Source organism: Carya illinoinensis, chromosome 4 (genome assembly GCF_018687715.1).
Source record: "Carya illinoinensis cultivar Pawnee chromosome 4, C.illinoinensisPawnee_v1, whole genome shotgun sequence".
Lineage (NCBI taxonomy): Eukaryota > Viridiplantae > Streptophyta > Magnoliopsida > Fagales > Juglandaceae > Carya > Carya illinoinensis.
The window spans coordinates 37,796,115-37,810,118 of NC_056755.1; the positions used below are offsets into that span (position 1 = coordinate 37,796,115).

General features: G+C 31.4%; 1 protein-coding gene across 1 annotated transcript; it reads left to right on the top strand.

Moving 5' to 3' along the window:
* The first annotated feature begins 12,964 nt into the window (after nt 1-12,964).
* LOC122306703 (transmembrane protein 234 homolog) lies at nt 12,965-13,770 on the top strand. Its single transcript, XM_043119180.1, has one exon. It carries the CDS (start codon nt 13,090-13,092, stop codon nt 13,507-13,509), a length of 420 nt encoding a protein of 139 aa, XP_042975114.1. The 5' UTR covers nt 12,965-13,089; the 3' UTR covers nt 13,510-13,770.
* Nucleotides 13,771-14,004: the final 234 nt, after the last annotated feature.

Consider the following 14,004-nt stretch of genomic DNA (forward strand, 5'->3'; position numbering starts at 1 on the left):
TTCTTAATTACTTAAAATAAAAAAAAAAAGTGAAATCGGGACACTTTTTCGATAGCTATAGTGTTTTTGTTAATTAAAGTGAAAAATAAACACGATTATTTATTGATATTTTCATTTTCTTCCTATAAAAAATAAAATATTTTTACCTAATCGTTCGAAATAATAATATTTTCCTCGAGTCTTAATATTCAAATGAGATAATTTATTATTAAACCCTTCTGACAAACGTGATATTATCATATTTTTATAAAATTCTCATCTTATTTTAAAATTCTATATCAATTAAATTTTAAGTTCTATAAATTTTTTAATTACATAACATATGGAAAAAGGACGAGAGTACTATATCATCTGTCCTCTTAAAGTAACTAATAATTTCCACAAATGAAAGTTAGGAACACACTAATCTGTAACGCATATGAATATTTTGATATTAGGTTTTAAAATTTTCAATTTGTTTTCTTCATTATTGGGATTTTCATAATTTTGATTATCTTAAGTTTAGTTGTTTTGATTGGTTTATCTTATTTAATAACGTTTGTTTTCGAATAACTACGGTATGCTATGGCAAATTTGAGGTTGGCCCCTCCATAAGACATTAATGGTAAATACATGCAAGTAATTTTTTAATTTGAAAATATATTAAAATTAAAAAGTATTTTATTTTACCATGGGGGCCAAATGGTGGTACACTCGGTGATGGCCAAGATCAAAATCAAATGTGTTCGGTCACCCATAGGTTGCCTAGAAAAGGGGCGACACTCCGTAGCCCATTTCGAATACCTCTGATACCAAATCACGTGAGTTCGGTCGCTGTACGAATAGCCGGCCACAATTTTGACTTTATTATAAATGAAACGAATAATCGTTTGGTTACACAGTTTTAATGGAAAAAAAATGAGATGTATTATAAAAATTTAAATAAAATATTTTATAATATAATTTTTTAATATTAATTTTAATTTGAGATTTGAAATTTTTGAATTATTTATTATATTTTATGTGAAAATTTATAAAAATTATAATAATTATCTAAAATAAAATGAGATAATTTAGATTTAAGTATTCAAATCACCTGAATTCTATTTCATTTATTTATCAATTTTTGTAATCTTATTTCTTATCCTCTTGAATAGCTTAATATCAACTTGTGTTTATCTTTGAAAAGATATATTGAGGCATTTTTCAACTACTATAAATTTCTTTTCCACAAATATTGATACCTACTTTTTGCTCTATAAATCATTTTATAAAATCTTGGTATACTCTATGTGATACTATATAAAGTATAAGCAGGTGTAGAACTAGAATTTGGTGTCTGAGGGACAATTGACAAAGTGTGTTGTATGTGTCAGGCTGTCAGCATAAGTAATATGTGTTTTTTTGCATGTAATAAAATTATATCTTCTATATATAAAAAGTGCCTATGAAAGAGAATTTGTCATTTTAACAGAAAATCTTGTCTTACCATTAGTTTTATTGTTCTCGTTAAATAGTAGTTAAGCCACCGTTTGTGGCCATTCATGTTGTATCCGTTTGAATTCCATTATTTAATAACTTAGAATCTGCAAGAAAAACAATGCCAATTTATAATGATCCCGTTAGCCATTTTTGTTGTGTTCATTTGAATTCCATTATATAATAACTCAAAAATCTAAAGAAAAATAGTGCCAAATTATATACGTTGAGTCTAGGCAAGTATACCATTATCTTTTCCTATATATTATAATGGCAAAACACTATAATAAGTTACAATTTAGAAAAACTATAGTCTCATTTGCTCTCCTTTTTTTCCCTTTTGTACATGTGCTAGCAATTGAATTTGTGAATATTATCCATGCATTGGAATGGAAGCTGCAAACAGAGAGAAAATATAAATTATAAATCTGTGGAGACAGATTTTAATCACATGTAATAGAAATTTATAATAAGTTATACATTTATAATATGCAGTATAACTTATAATTTATATTAAGTTACTTTTTATGTCTGTGTGTGTAGGCAGAGAGAAATTAGTAATTTTCAATCACTTGATGAGGCAGCCGAATGGCCAAACAGTGCAGTAGTCATGTTCAAAATTTGAATACCAAGAGACATATTTCGTAGGAACCCAAGAGGCATTGAATTGGGTTTAAGAAAACCCTTCTATTACTTTCAGTGTAGTGGTGCTAAGGTTTGAAAAGTGACTGATACCTTCTATTACTTTCAGTGCATTGGTGTTACAGTTTCAAGGAAGATTAAAAAGTGAGTCTAACTTTCTTTTGTGTGTTTATAGTATAAGTCTATCTATGCATTACATATGTTTGATCATATTTCTATGAAAATGAAGTAACTGATACCATGAAACCATGAAATTCATAAAATTTATTTAAAAACCTATCACAAAACTCAATTTAAAAAACTTATTTGTACTCTGTCTCTCTCAAATCAGGTGTGGCGAAGCAGCGCAGTGGTACCAAATTTTGAAGGTACATTAAAAAGGTCAGTCTTATTACCTTTTGTGTGTTTATATTATATATAGTCCATCTATATATTCCACATGTTTGTTCATATTTCTAAGAAATGAAGCAACTAATATCATAAAACTTAGATATCCATAGAAGTTATTAAAAAAACTTAATATTAGAGTTAGCTATTTAAAAAATAAAAAAAAAAATAAAAACAGATTTATAAGAATTGAAAGGGTTAAATAATTCCATAAAAACACAAATCCAAAATATCAAACCCATCCTTTTTTTTTCCAGAGACCTAACCCAAAAGACCGTATGACAATCCAAATTTCATAAAAAGCACAAACAAACAAACAAACCAATAGATAGATAATTTAGATTACAGAGAAAAAAAACTAATATATATGTAGCCCACACAAAATAATGATTGCTGAATCATATATGTATATGCATACATACTTGTATGTTTGTGTGTAAAATTTTATACGCATTTAAAATTTCAGATTTAGGATAGTTTAGTTTGATACTTTTAGGAACTTTCGTTTTGGTTGAGATCAATATAAAACAAACAAGTATTATTATCAACAATATTATTTAGCAAATTAGAATTGAAAGGGTTGGATAATTTCATAAAAACACAAATACAAAATACCAAACCCATCTATTTTTTTGCTTTTATATTCTAATTGGTATATTATAATTAGGCCATGTGTTTCTACATAACAAGAGCACCTATTGAATTGAAGCACCAAATTAAAACTAAGATAAAGAAGTAGGGCTGCTGATTGTAAACACTCGAAAATATTGAAAGGAAAACATTTTATTTCTTATGGAATAAAAGAAAACAAGATACAAGAACCTAATCAACAGATCTGAAACCTCATTAAATAAAATAGAGTCTCGCACTTACAAAAGACACTCCCTTATATCTTTTCATCTTTTTATAATTTTTGTTTTCCCTCTTTTGGACAGGTGCATGAAACAGAAACTCATAATCTATAGTCAAGTTTTATTAATGAAACGTGGAAACTAAACTCCAATAGGGAAAATTCATTTATATTTAGCTTATTCAATAACACAAACAAAAACAATGATTAATCACTACACTCTTAACATTTGGCATACATGGATATTCAAAATGAAAAAGTTATACATAGCAATCTGCCAATCAGTGCGTCAAAACAGAGATGATAAATGAGATCTACACATACCTAACCTCTACAGTAAAAGCACCACCTTTGCAAGAGGTCGAAAATACAGTCAGATCACTCACTTTTCATAAAAAATAAAACAAACAAAAATGATTGCACAAAAATAATGAATGGGAAAAGGGGAGAGACGTACGCATTTCCAGTTGCCTACGAAAACCATGTTTAACATAAGAAGCTTCAGGATCTAAAAAATAAAATGAAAACTAAAAGATCTAAATGAACACATGTAGATCTGATGTTGTTTGCAAAAAACAAGGAAAAAAACATAGAGCTTCCAAGTAGGAGAGAAAGAAAGAGATGTAAAATAAGTTAGGGTTTTTACCTTACTTCTTAGCTTCTCCTCAAGATGAAAAATGGAGGGTCAGAAATGGGTTAAGGGAAAGAAATGTAGTCTGCCGTTGAGACCATTGAAACACAAGGACAAAGAGAGAGATCGAGACGGAAGATGAAGTTGATTTAGAGAGAGAGATCAAGAGAGAGTTCGGGAGGGAGAGGAAGGAAAATCAGAATTGAAGAGGAGAGGGATTTATGTGACGTAAATCCGATTTGGAAAAAATATCCCTACCACAACATCGCCATTATGTAAGCTGTAAAGAATAAATTGGCCTCTTGAAACCGACAAATTCGAGGCTTTACACTTGTTTAGTTGGTACCCATTACTCAAATTTCATATAATATCATTTTTTATCTTTTACCTATCTCGTTAAAATCCTAATGCCACATTATATTATTCATTTAAGTTTTATATAATAATAAATTTTTATTTATTTGTTAACTTTTTTATTATTCCATTAGAATTTTTTTTTATCATATTTCACAAATCTACTACTTATATTTTATTTTATAATCAAATAAATATATTTTTATTTTAATTATCATAATTTTTAACACTCTGTTTTGATATCTTTTCAATATCAGAAAAAGAATTTTATTTATATTTTCAATAATTATTATTCGCAAGCTAGAATCTAATTTTAATGATTATTATTGTATTCATCCCAAAGAAATCATTGTATAAGTTTCAATTTTACACAACTATAAACTTTAATGTCTTCATGATCCAACAATCTAAATATTTGTATAATTTTTATGTCTATATTTTTAAAATACATTAAAATTACAGCAAATTGTATATTAAAATAAAACTATAGCCAACAAAAAAACTTGATTATTAAAATTTATTTAGCATTTTACCTATACAGTGAATATTACATATAATATATGTTGTATATGGTAGAGAAAAAATAAGACTGATGAAATATAATATTTTATAATAATATTTACATCGTTCAACGTGCATAGAAAGTATTACCTTCCATTTCGTCAAGAAAAATTAGATCCAATTTTTTTTTTCCTTTCCTTAGGGATGGCAATACATGTGAGCTCATGTACATGCATGTATATTTTCATTATAGAGTTGGTCAACTTCGATCTATTTGTTTATTTAATTAACCAAAAATATTACATATTTATTAATAAAAAGTTAATTCTTAACCAAAAAAATTAAATATAAAATAAGCAAACGTGCATTGCACGTTGCTTTGACTTAGTACAAAAAATACATGTCTGTAAATTATTTTATAAGATAATTTTCCTTAGGATTTCCTCAGTTTGCTAGAGACCTTTAAAAAAAATTGAAATATAAATTTAGGATTTTCCCTTCAAATTAAGCTCGACAATGATCTTTCATGGAATAAAATTTGTCTATTATTATATTTGAAGTGAAACTCTTGACAATTTATTTCTCAATATAAACTAGCAAATGATTCGCAAGAAACTCATCTTCGTTTCGAGTATGCAATCTAGTTTTAGAAACTTTATGACAGAAAATGCTCGCTCAATAGTGGCAGTAGAAATATGAAGAATTAATACTAAATGAATTAACCTGCTAATCAAATAATAAATTTTTACTTTTCTGAAGTTGATAGTCCTATGCATAGCTCAAATAATGTTGATAGATCTTGAAAATTTAGAATTTCAAGTTCATAATATTGCAATTGAATTCTCAAAAGGAAATTTTCTTGCTCAGTAAAATTAAATAGATAAAATTTCTCAACCAATTTGCATATATCATCAATTTTAAATGATTTGTATGCACATTTAAAGTTTAAAGCAGCACTAAAAATGAGAATTTTTATTGTATAGCCATTAAATCTATTGTTCAATTCTTGCAACTAGAAGTTTATTGTAGCAGTAAATATATCAATTCTAAAATGATGCTCCATTATTGTCAATGACTTGTCAACTTAATGACGAGATTTACTTCGAGCTCTAGTATAATGACCATTTATATTAGGATTATCAATTTGGGGTTATTCACAAAATGATTTAATATCAGCAAACAAAAACTCCACCCATCATTTCTCAGCTTTTGAATGAGTTCTTTTGTGGTTGAAACTAGGCTCATAGTATTCACAATATCTTGAAAATTTTGTTATAAAGATTTACAAAGTGCATTAGTGAGTCACATGATTTTCTTCATCATATGTAATATAAAAACAAATTCAAATGATGTTAAAAAATACCATGTAAGCCACTTCAACATCACCACATTGAGAATAATTTGATCCCTCATTTGAGATAATATTGATAACTAAGCAAGTAGCACCAAAAGTCCTCATCAAACTACAAAAAAAATTAAAAATGAGATCTCCATCTAATATCTCTAGCTTGTTATAGAGTACCAATTTGATTTGTCCATTTTCTAGTCTCAATTTCATTGGAAGCGATTAAACGTTCAATTTCAACAGTTTAAGCATATTGTAATTCATCATTATATTAAGAATGAATGTCAAATGAATAATGAACTGATTAACATGTTTGACTTCTCCAAAGGTTGCAACTAAAGCTAATTGTGGTTTATGAGCCAAACAAATCACATAACATGCTTAATGACAAATTTTAAGAAATAAAGCTTGTATTCCATTCCATTCACCACACATATTACTTTCTCCATCATATCATAGATATTGAATATTCTCAATTTAGAGGTCGTAACAAAAAAGAAGAACACATATCTCATTTTTTAAAGTCAGTGCCACAGTACCTTTGACATGGACAATATGAAAAAAAAAATCACTCATTATCAACAAACTTCAAAATGATAATCATTTGTTCTCTTTTAGACTCATCTCAAGTTTCGTCAATGAGAATACAAAATTTGACATCTTTGATTTATTTGTGAATCACATTTCGCACTTTATTTACAAATATATGCAAAATTTCCTTTTCAAATTTGGGTGACTTATATTTGGCATTTTGTAAAGCATTTTTCATAACAACTTCATCAACTTGATTCTTATAATTTGCTAGAAGTTTTATCAATTCAAAGAAATTATCTTGATTTTTTGAGTCATAGCTTTCATTATGACCTCTAAAGGCACAAGCTTAGAACTAAGGCCATTGAACACCATCTATTGGATTTTTGAGTCACAACCTAGGGGTGATATCTGCATGATGTGGGGCGGGGGTGGACGCTTCCCCTCACCTTTCCCTACACCATGTAGGGTGTGGGCCCCCGCTGCCCACCCCTAATTTAGAAGACATATTCACGAAAGCATTACCAACAGTGGCGGAACCACATTGTCCTTAGAGGAGGTCATGGCTCTCCCAAAACTTTGTGAAAACATAAATTACTCTCCTACATTTTATATATAATTCTATAAATATAGAAAATGGCACTCCCAAAATTTTTGTAATTTCCATATGATTTTTAAAATTTTAATATATCTAAAAATGTCTCTCTCCAATTTTTTATATAGTCCCAAATTTTTATTTTATTTCTATATATTATCTATTTTCAAGGATGTAGCTTCTCAAAAATTAAAATTAAAACTAAGTTGAAGAGAAATAATAAACTTATGAATATGAATCTCAAAGTTTTTTGTTATATAATATTGGGTTTCTTAATATGGAATCTAAAATGAAAATATAAGAAAGATTATTTAAGGTCGATGATTGTTTGTAGTTATATTTTTATGATTTTTCAATCTCTTTTTAATTTATATAAGAGAAATGATATTTGCAATTCTAAGATGTGCAAGTCTCGGCCCACTTCCTTTGAAAAAAATAAGTAAATCTACAACTTATATGAAAAAAATTATTTTTTAATAGTGGACTCTATTTTTTTTTTCAAATGAATTGCGTAGAGCTTGCATACCCTAAGACTATATCTATCATTACTCTTTATATAAATGTGTCACACAGTAAAAAAAGTTTGCCCCCTCAATACAATTGCTGGTTCCGCCACTAATTACCAACTGCAATATTTAAAAAGTTGGCACACAACATTAGAATACATCAACTCCAAGATCTTTCATTATAAACTAATGAGTTTCCACATATTTTTTAGGAGAAGAAAATGATCATACAAATTATACTCTTTCTCTTTCCCTAAGGTTTTTCTTACTGGATTTTCCTTTACAAGATTTTAGCGAGACAATCCTAAACTATACAAGAAAATTATACTTTTTTTTTTCCTTCATCATTGATTGTTTTTTTCCCATTAGGTTTTTCCTTGAAAAAGTTCTAACAAATGATGTTCTTTATGTATGGTTATCTAAGAGAAAATGTTATAAATGTATACATGAAATTGGTGGATGATCAGTTAGATTCAATCTCTTAGAATTAAAGCCCATTCATGTATGAACTCTTAGAATTTCTATATTCATCAATATATCTCATTAATTCATGTATCACAATTTTATATTCGTTATCTTCCTATACCTATGAAATTGTGTCTTAATGATCATTTTTTCTTTTGAAAGAAGAATAAACTCTTCATTGGAAGAATAAACTCTTCATTGATCAAAATACCTCAAATGAGAGAAGCAATACAAGAGGGACAACCCTCTAACTCAACTATCTCTTCAAAAATACTTGAGAGCACTTTTTGCTAGTACATCTACTACAATGTTTAACCCCCTTCTTATATGAGCCACTTCCCAATAAACTAATTGAGCAAGAACATTTTTTATGTCCCAAATAGTGGCCCTCGAGTAATAGCAAGTATCCTCTCTTTGTTTTATGTAGTTGACAACATTTAAGGCATCACCCTCAAGGATTATCTTCCTATTACCAATTTACAGTACAAACTGTACTACTTGATAAGCCCCCAATGTTTCAGTTGTATGAGAGTCTTGAGCAAAATTCATCTTCTTCCTCTTTGTAGCAGTGACATGACCTTCATGATCTCTCACAATAATCCCAATGCTTACCTTCCTGCTGCTCTTGCTCAATGATGCATCCCAATTCACTTTGTATAAACCCTGAGAAGGTGGAGACCAGTTGACAGTATCTGCATTCAACACTACATCAGTTTTGCTTGCTTTCTTGTTTGCTTCTTTGAATTCAGTTGTTGCTTTAATTGCTGATACCATGACTTCTATTGGGTGAGTAAATATGCCTCGAATAGAAAATTGCTTCTTCTATGCCATATCTTTTGAGCTGTAACTACTATTTCCCCCACTTGTTCTTGTTCAAATAAATCAATTATAGGTTCAAACCACTTTAGAAACCAACCTGTTGGAAAACTAGCTTTATGCAATTTTTTGAAGCCCATACAACAAACATCTCTCGCAACTGGACACTCCCATATCACATGTATACTTGATTCTTCCTCTAATGACATAGTGAACACAGTGGTGAATCCAAAACTCTCATCTTAAAAATATTTGAGTTTGTTGATAGAGACTCTAAGCAAGCTCTCCACATGAAAATCTTTACTTCAGTAGGCACATTTAACCTCCATAAATAAGTCCAAAGTTGCCTAACTGCATTGGAATTAGAACCTTGCCCTTTCTCTTTGTCATTCAACTCCTTCTATAGATAATATGCACTCCTCACTGTGAACATACCACTCTGGCTACATCTCCAAACAAGTTTATTTGGGCAGTTTGTACTACTTAATGGCATTTTTTTAATCAATTACACTTCCCTACTTGAGAACCACTCCTGAATCAAAGGGACATTCCTACTTCTGGTATCTGTATCTATGATAGCACTCACCTCTGTATTTAAAATCCTAACCTGTAGGCTTAGTTTGAATCTTAAAAGAGTTAGGTTGTTGAATCAATCGATCTTGTCATATCCTTACCTGATTCCCTGTCCCAATCCTCCATAATGATCCCTCTTCCACCAACTTCTTGGCTGCAAACAAACTCCTCCATATAAAGGAAAGATCAGCACCCATTTTAGCTTCTAGGAAAGAAGTAGTTGGAAAATATTTGAGTTTGAACACTTTAGCTACCAAGGACTCTAGATTCTGTAAAAACCTCCACCCTTGTTTTGCAAGTAGAACCAAGTTGAAACTTTTCAAATCCCTGAACCCAAGACCTCCATTAGACCTAGCTTTCCCCATTTGACGTCATGACACCCAATGAGCCTTTCTCTCATTCTCCTGTTAACTCTACTAAAACTGACTCATGATCTGGTAACTTTAAGTAGAAGGGATCTAGGTAATTTAAAAACCCTCCATGCAGTAGGTAGGTAGTGTTTGGATCACTGTCTTCAATAGTATCTCTTTACCTGCTTTAGACAAAAACTTTATTTTCTAACAACTCACTCTACTTTTAACTCTATCCAATATTCTAGAGAAAGCCTTAATGGCATTTTTAGAATCAATTCCACTTCCTCTATAATTTTTTCACAGTCTTCCCTCTTATTCCAGCATGCCTCATATCTAAATATTCTTCTTCCTTGCACATTGGTAAACTGATGTTGACTCAATTTAATCAAAATGGGGGAGTGATCTGATGACTGAGCAGGTAAGGTAAGAACACTAATGATTCAAACGACAAAATCATATTTAGGTTAGCAAAACTTCTATCCAATCTCTCCTTGATGAAATCATTATGTTCTCGATTGTTGCTTTAGGTGAACTTGTTACCTTGATACCCTAAATCACTTAGCCCACTCCCTTCAATAGCTTCTCTAAATCTCTCCATTTGCTTATATAGTTTAGCTGCAGTCCCTTCCTTTTCATTTTGGTGAAGGATTTCATTAAAATCACCAAAACAAATTCATGCTTTATCATCAATAGGTTTTAGATCATTTAACAATCTCTAACTCCCCTATCTTAATTCAGTGTTAGGACTTCCATAAAATCCTAGTATTTGAACCTGATTAACATCACAACTCAGATTCATAGATATGTGGAAACTAGAATAAGAGATCAAGCTCATATTGCTAGAGCTATGCCATAAAAATGCTAACCCTCCATTGAGACCCCTGCTATCAACATCAAAACGACAATCAAACCCCAAAATATTACTCACTAGCCCCACCTTATCTCTTTTGCATTTTGTTTCCATTAAGAAAACAAAATCTGGGCCCTTTGTTTTCACCCAAAGGTAAAGTTCTTAAATTGTTTGAGGGTTCCCAAACCCTCAACTGGGAGCCTTCGATAGTTCCAACTTAGACAATTCATTACTGTTGGTGGACACCAACTTATTCTGAATAACACATGTATCAGAATTAATAACTGACTTTGTTCTCTTCCCATTAGGGCTTATGACCAGAGAACTAATATGTCACACTCCTCTTTTCCTTTATTCTTTACTGCAAATTCATTCTTTACTAACATTATTAGCTATTCCCCTTGCTCTTCGTTTCCAAGAGGTTTCTTTGGAGGTCTAGCATTAACCTTCTTAGAGGCTTTCGCATAGGGTTCTGTTAAAATTAACTCAGTATCAACTAGCATCTAACTCTCCTTAGTTGTTACTTTCAAACTCACTTCATTGCCCCTTGTTTCCATCTCATTTCCCTTATCATGATTATTCAAACTTTCATTACACTCAGAAAACCTTCCTTTAGCTTTATCTTTATTAACAATAACATCATTATTAAATTCCTCCTGATTCTTAAGGGAGTAGAACCCATTATTCTTATCTCTATTTTTAAAGTTAAAAATGCCTATATTATTTGCCATAAACTATTGGGAATCTAAAATTGAAAAAGCTGAATTATCTATAGAAACCTCCTTGTTTTGCTCCTCAAACCTCTTCTGGATAACCACCCTTTCCCTTTAGAACTTCACTGCCCATATTGCTTGAACCTAGCGGCTGTTGGTGGCCTGAGTCCCTTTCTTCCCCATACTTCCTTGTACCAAATAATGATGAGTTCATAGGTTGTACCTTCAACCAAGGATTATATTGTTGGGCAAATGCATGCACTTCCTTCGAATAATTTTGAGCCTGAACACATTCATTCTCTACATGTTTGAGCATTGTACGTGTCATAAATGGCTTTGATAATTCTATGTCAACTCTAACATGAAGACACTTTCTCTGTCCCAGTCCTTCTTTGTCTACATCCACTTCATATATCACACTAAGCCCCCTTCCAACTTGTAACCCAACTTCTTGAGACATTGTTGTTGATGGCAAATTATGAATTTGAACCCAAAAAGGCTTATGAGAAAATGGAATGTCTTTTGCTGTTAATCCACCATCAAAGACCTCAATTACTATAAGAGAACGATAAAAAAACCAAAGCCTGGTATGCATAACTTTATCCTTGTCAGATTGGTACTAGAAATCTATAAAGAATTTGTTCTCACCAACATCCTTGAATACCACCAATCCTTTAACTCTCTACACCTTTGACATGGTTGTATTGAATGCTTTTATGTTAAAACTTTTTTCAAAAACAATAAAAGCTAACAATGCTCTCCTCTTATGTTAGTCTTTAATTGTCTTCTGAAATTTGAACAACTTCATTCTCTCCTTCAGTAAGATGGAATCCCTTCCAACGACATGACAGTTCTTCCTCTTCCATATCCAAGCACCAAAACTCACACCATACTGAGCAGATCCTCATTTAAGCAAACAAAGAACAAAATCTTAATATTTCAAAAGAGAAGAGAAGAACAATATTTAGCATTGTTACATGTGCTCGTGTTTTGAAGATCATTTATATAACATAAGAAATTAAAAATAAATGATATTAAACTCATGAAGAGCTAAGTTTATATTTTAATATTTCTATTATCTTAATATTTCTTTTTAATTACACAATAGGATTAATTTTATTTTTTTATTTTGAGTTTTTAAAGTTCATTATATTTTTACATTAAAAAGAAATACAAGTGCAATTTGACATTTTATTGTTAAGTTAGATAGATAGATAGATAGACAAAATTAGTGAAAAATGGACAACTCTCAAAATTTTTATAATGGAAGGAATTATTACTAAATAAAAAAATTACATAGAAAGCAAATTCCAATTTGGAAAAAGAACATGAAATTAGTAGCCAAACTTTTCAAAAATTTATTCCACTATTTCGAGTTAAGCAATCTTCCTCTAGAAAAACAAAATCGAAAACCAAAAATGAAAACTTTAATCCAATCTTGGCGCGTGCTTTGAACGAGAAAATGTGATTCACTCGGCCGCAGCGTAGAGCAAAGGAGGGAGAGGGAGCCCAACGGAGAATGATCGGAGACGTAGAGAAAATGGTCGCAGTGGGCCTCGTCTGGGGCGCCACCAACGCCATCATGCGCCGCGGTGCGCTCCTCTGGGAACAGGCCCGCGAATCTACTTCGAGACCACCTCCACCAGAAACCCACCCATCCAAGCTCCACCACAAATTCCTCGCTTCCCTCAAGAACTGGCTCACCCTCCTCTCGATCTGGCAGTATTCCGTCCCGTTCTTGATCAATCTCTCAGCCTCCGCTACTTTCTTCGCTATTCTGGGACAAACTCCCATCTCTCTAACTGTGCCTGTCACCAACGCCACGACGTTTGCCGCCACGGCCTTGTTCGGGATGCTGCTGGGGGAGAAGACGCGCGTCGGCCACGCTTTGCTTGGTACGGGTCTGATTGTTCTCGGTGTTTGGCTTTGTATTACGTGATGACTTTTGTGATATTTAGCTAACCCTGTTGGTCTACTAGATTGAGGAAGACAAAATGAAATGGAATGAATTAAACGGATTTTCGTGATCCATATTGAATCCCTTTGGGGTTTTTTGCTTTGTTGGGTATTTTGGTTATTGTCATGGGCATTTGGCTTTGTGCAGTAGGATATTATTTTTTTTTTTGATAAGTAATGCAGTAGGATATAATTTGTGAATGGAACTATGAATTTCATATATTCTTGGAGATTACTTTTGAAATATGGGTTTGTGCTTGTAACATTTGTTTTGACTGGTACTTTGAAGTCGTTATGTTGACTGGTTGCCGTTTAATCTCATTATCGGCTTGGTTGCCTGGTAAGATAAGGAAATGACAATGAAAAGGATCCTGGAAGCTATGCTCTTTATTGATTTGGTTGTAGAAGGTAAAACAGCATTCCTTGCCATTTTCTTCAGATTTTAGATCATTATTACGCCCTCGGATTCTATCCCAAG

Bases quoted from the DNA above. Each gene is read 5' to 3' on its own strand.
- LOC122306703 (XM_043119180.1), top strand. From the start codon at position 13,090: ATGATCGGAGACGTAGAGAAAATGGTCGCAGTGGGCCTCGTCTGGGGC.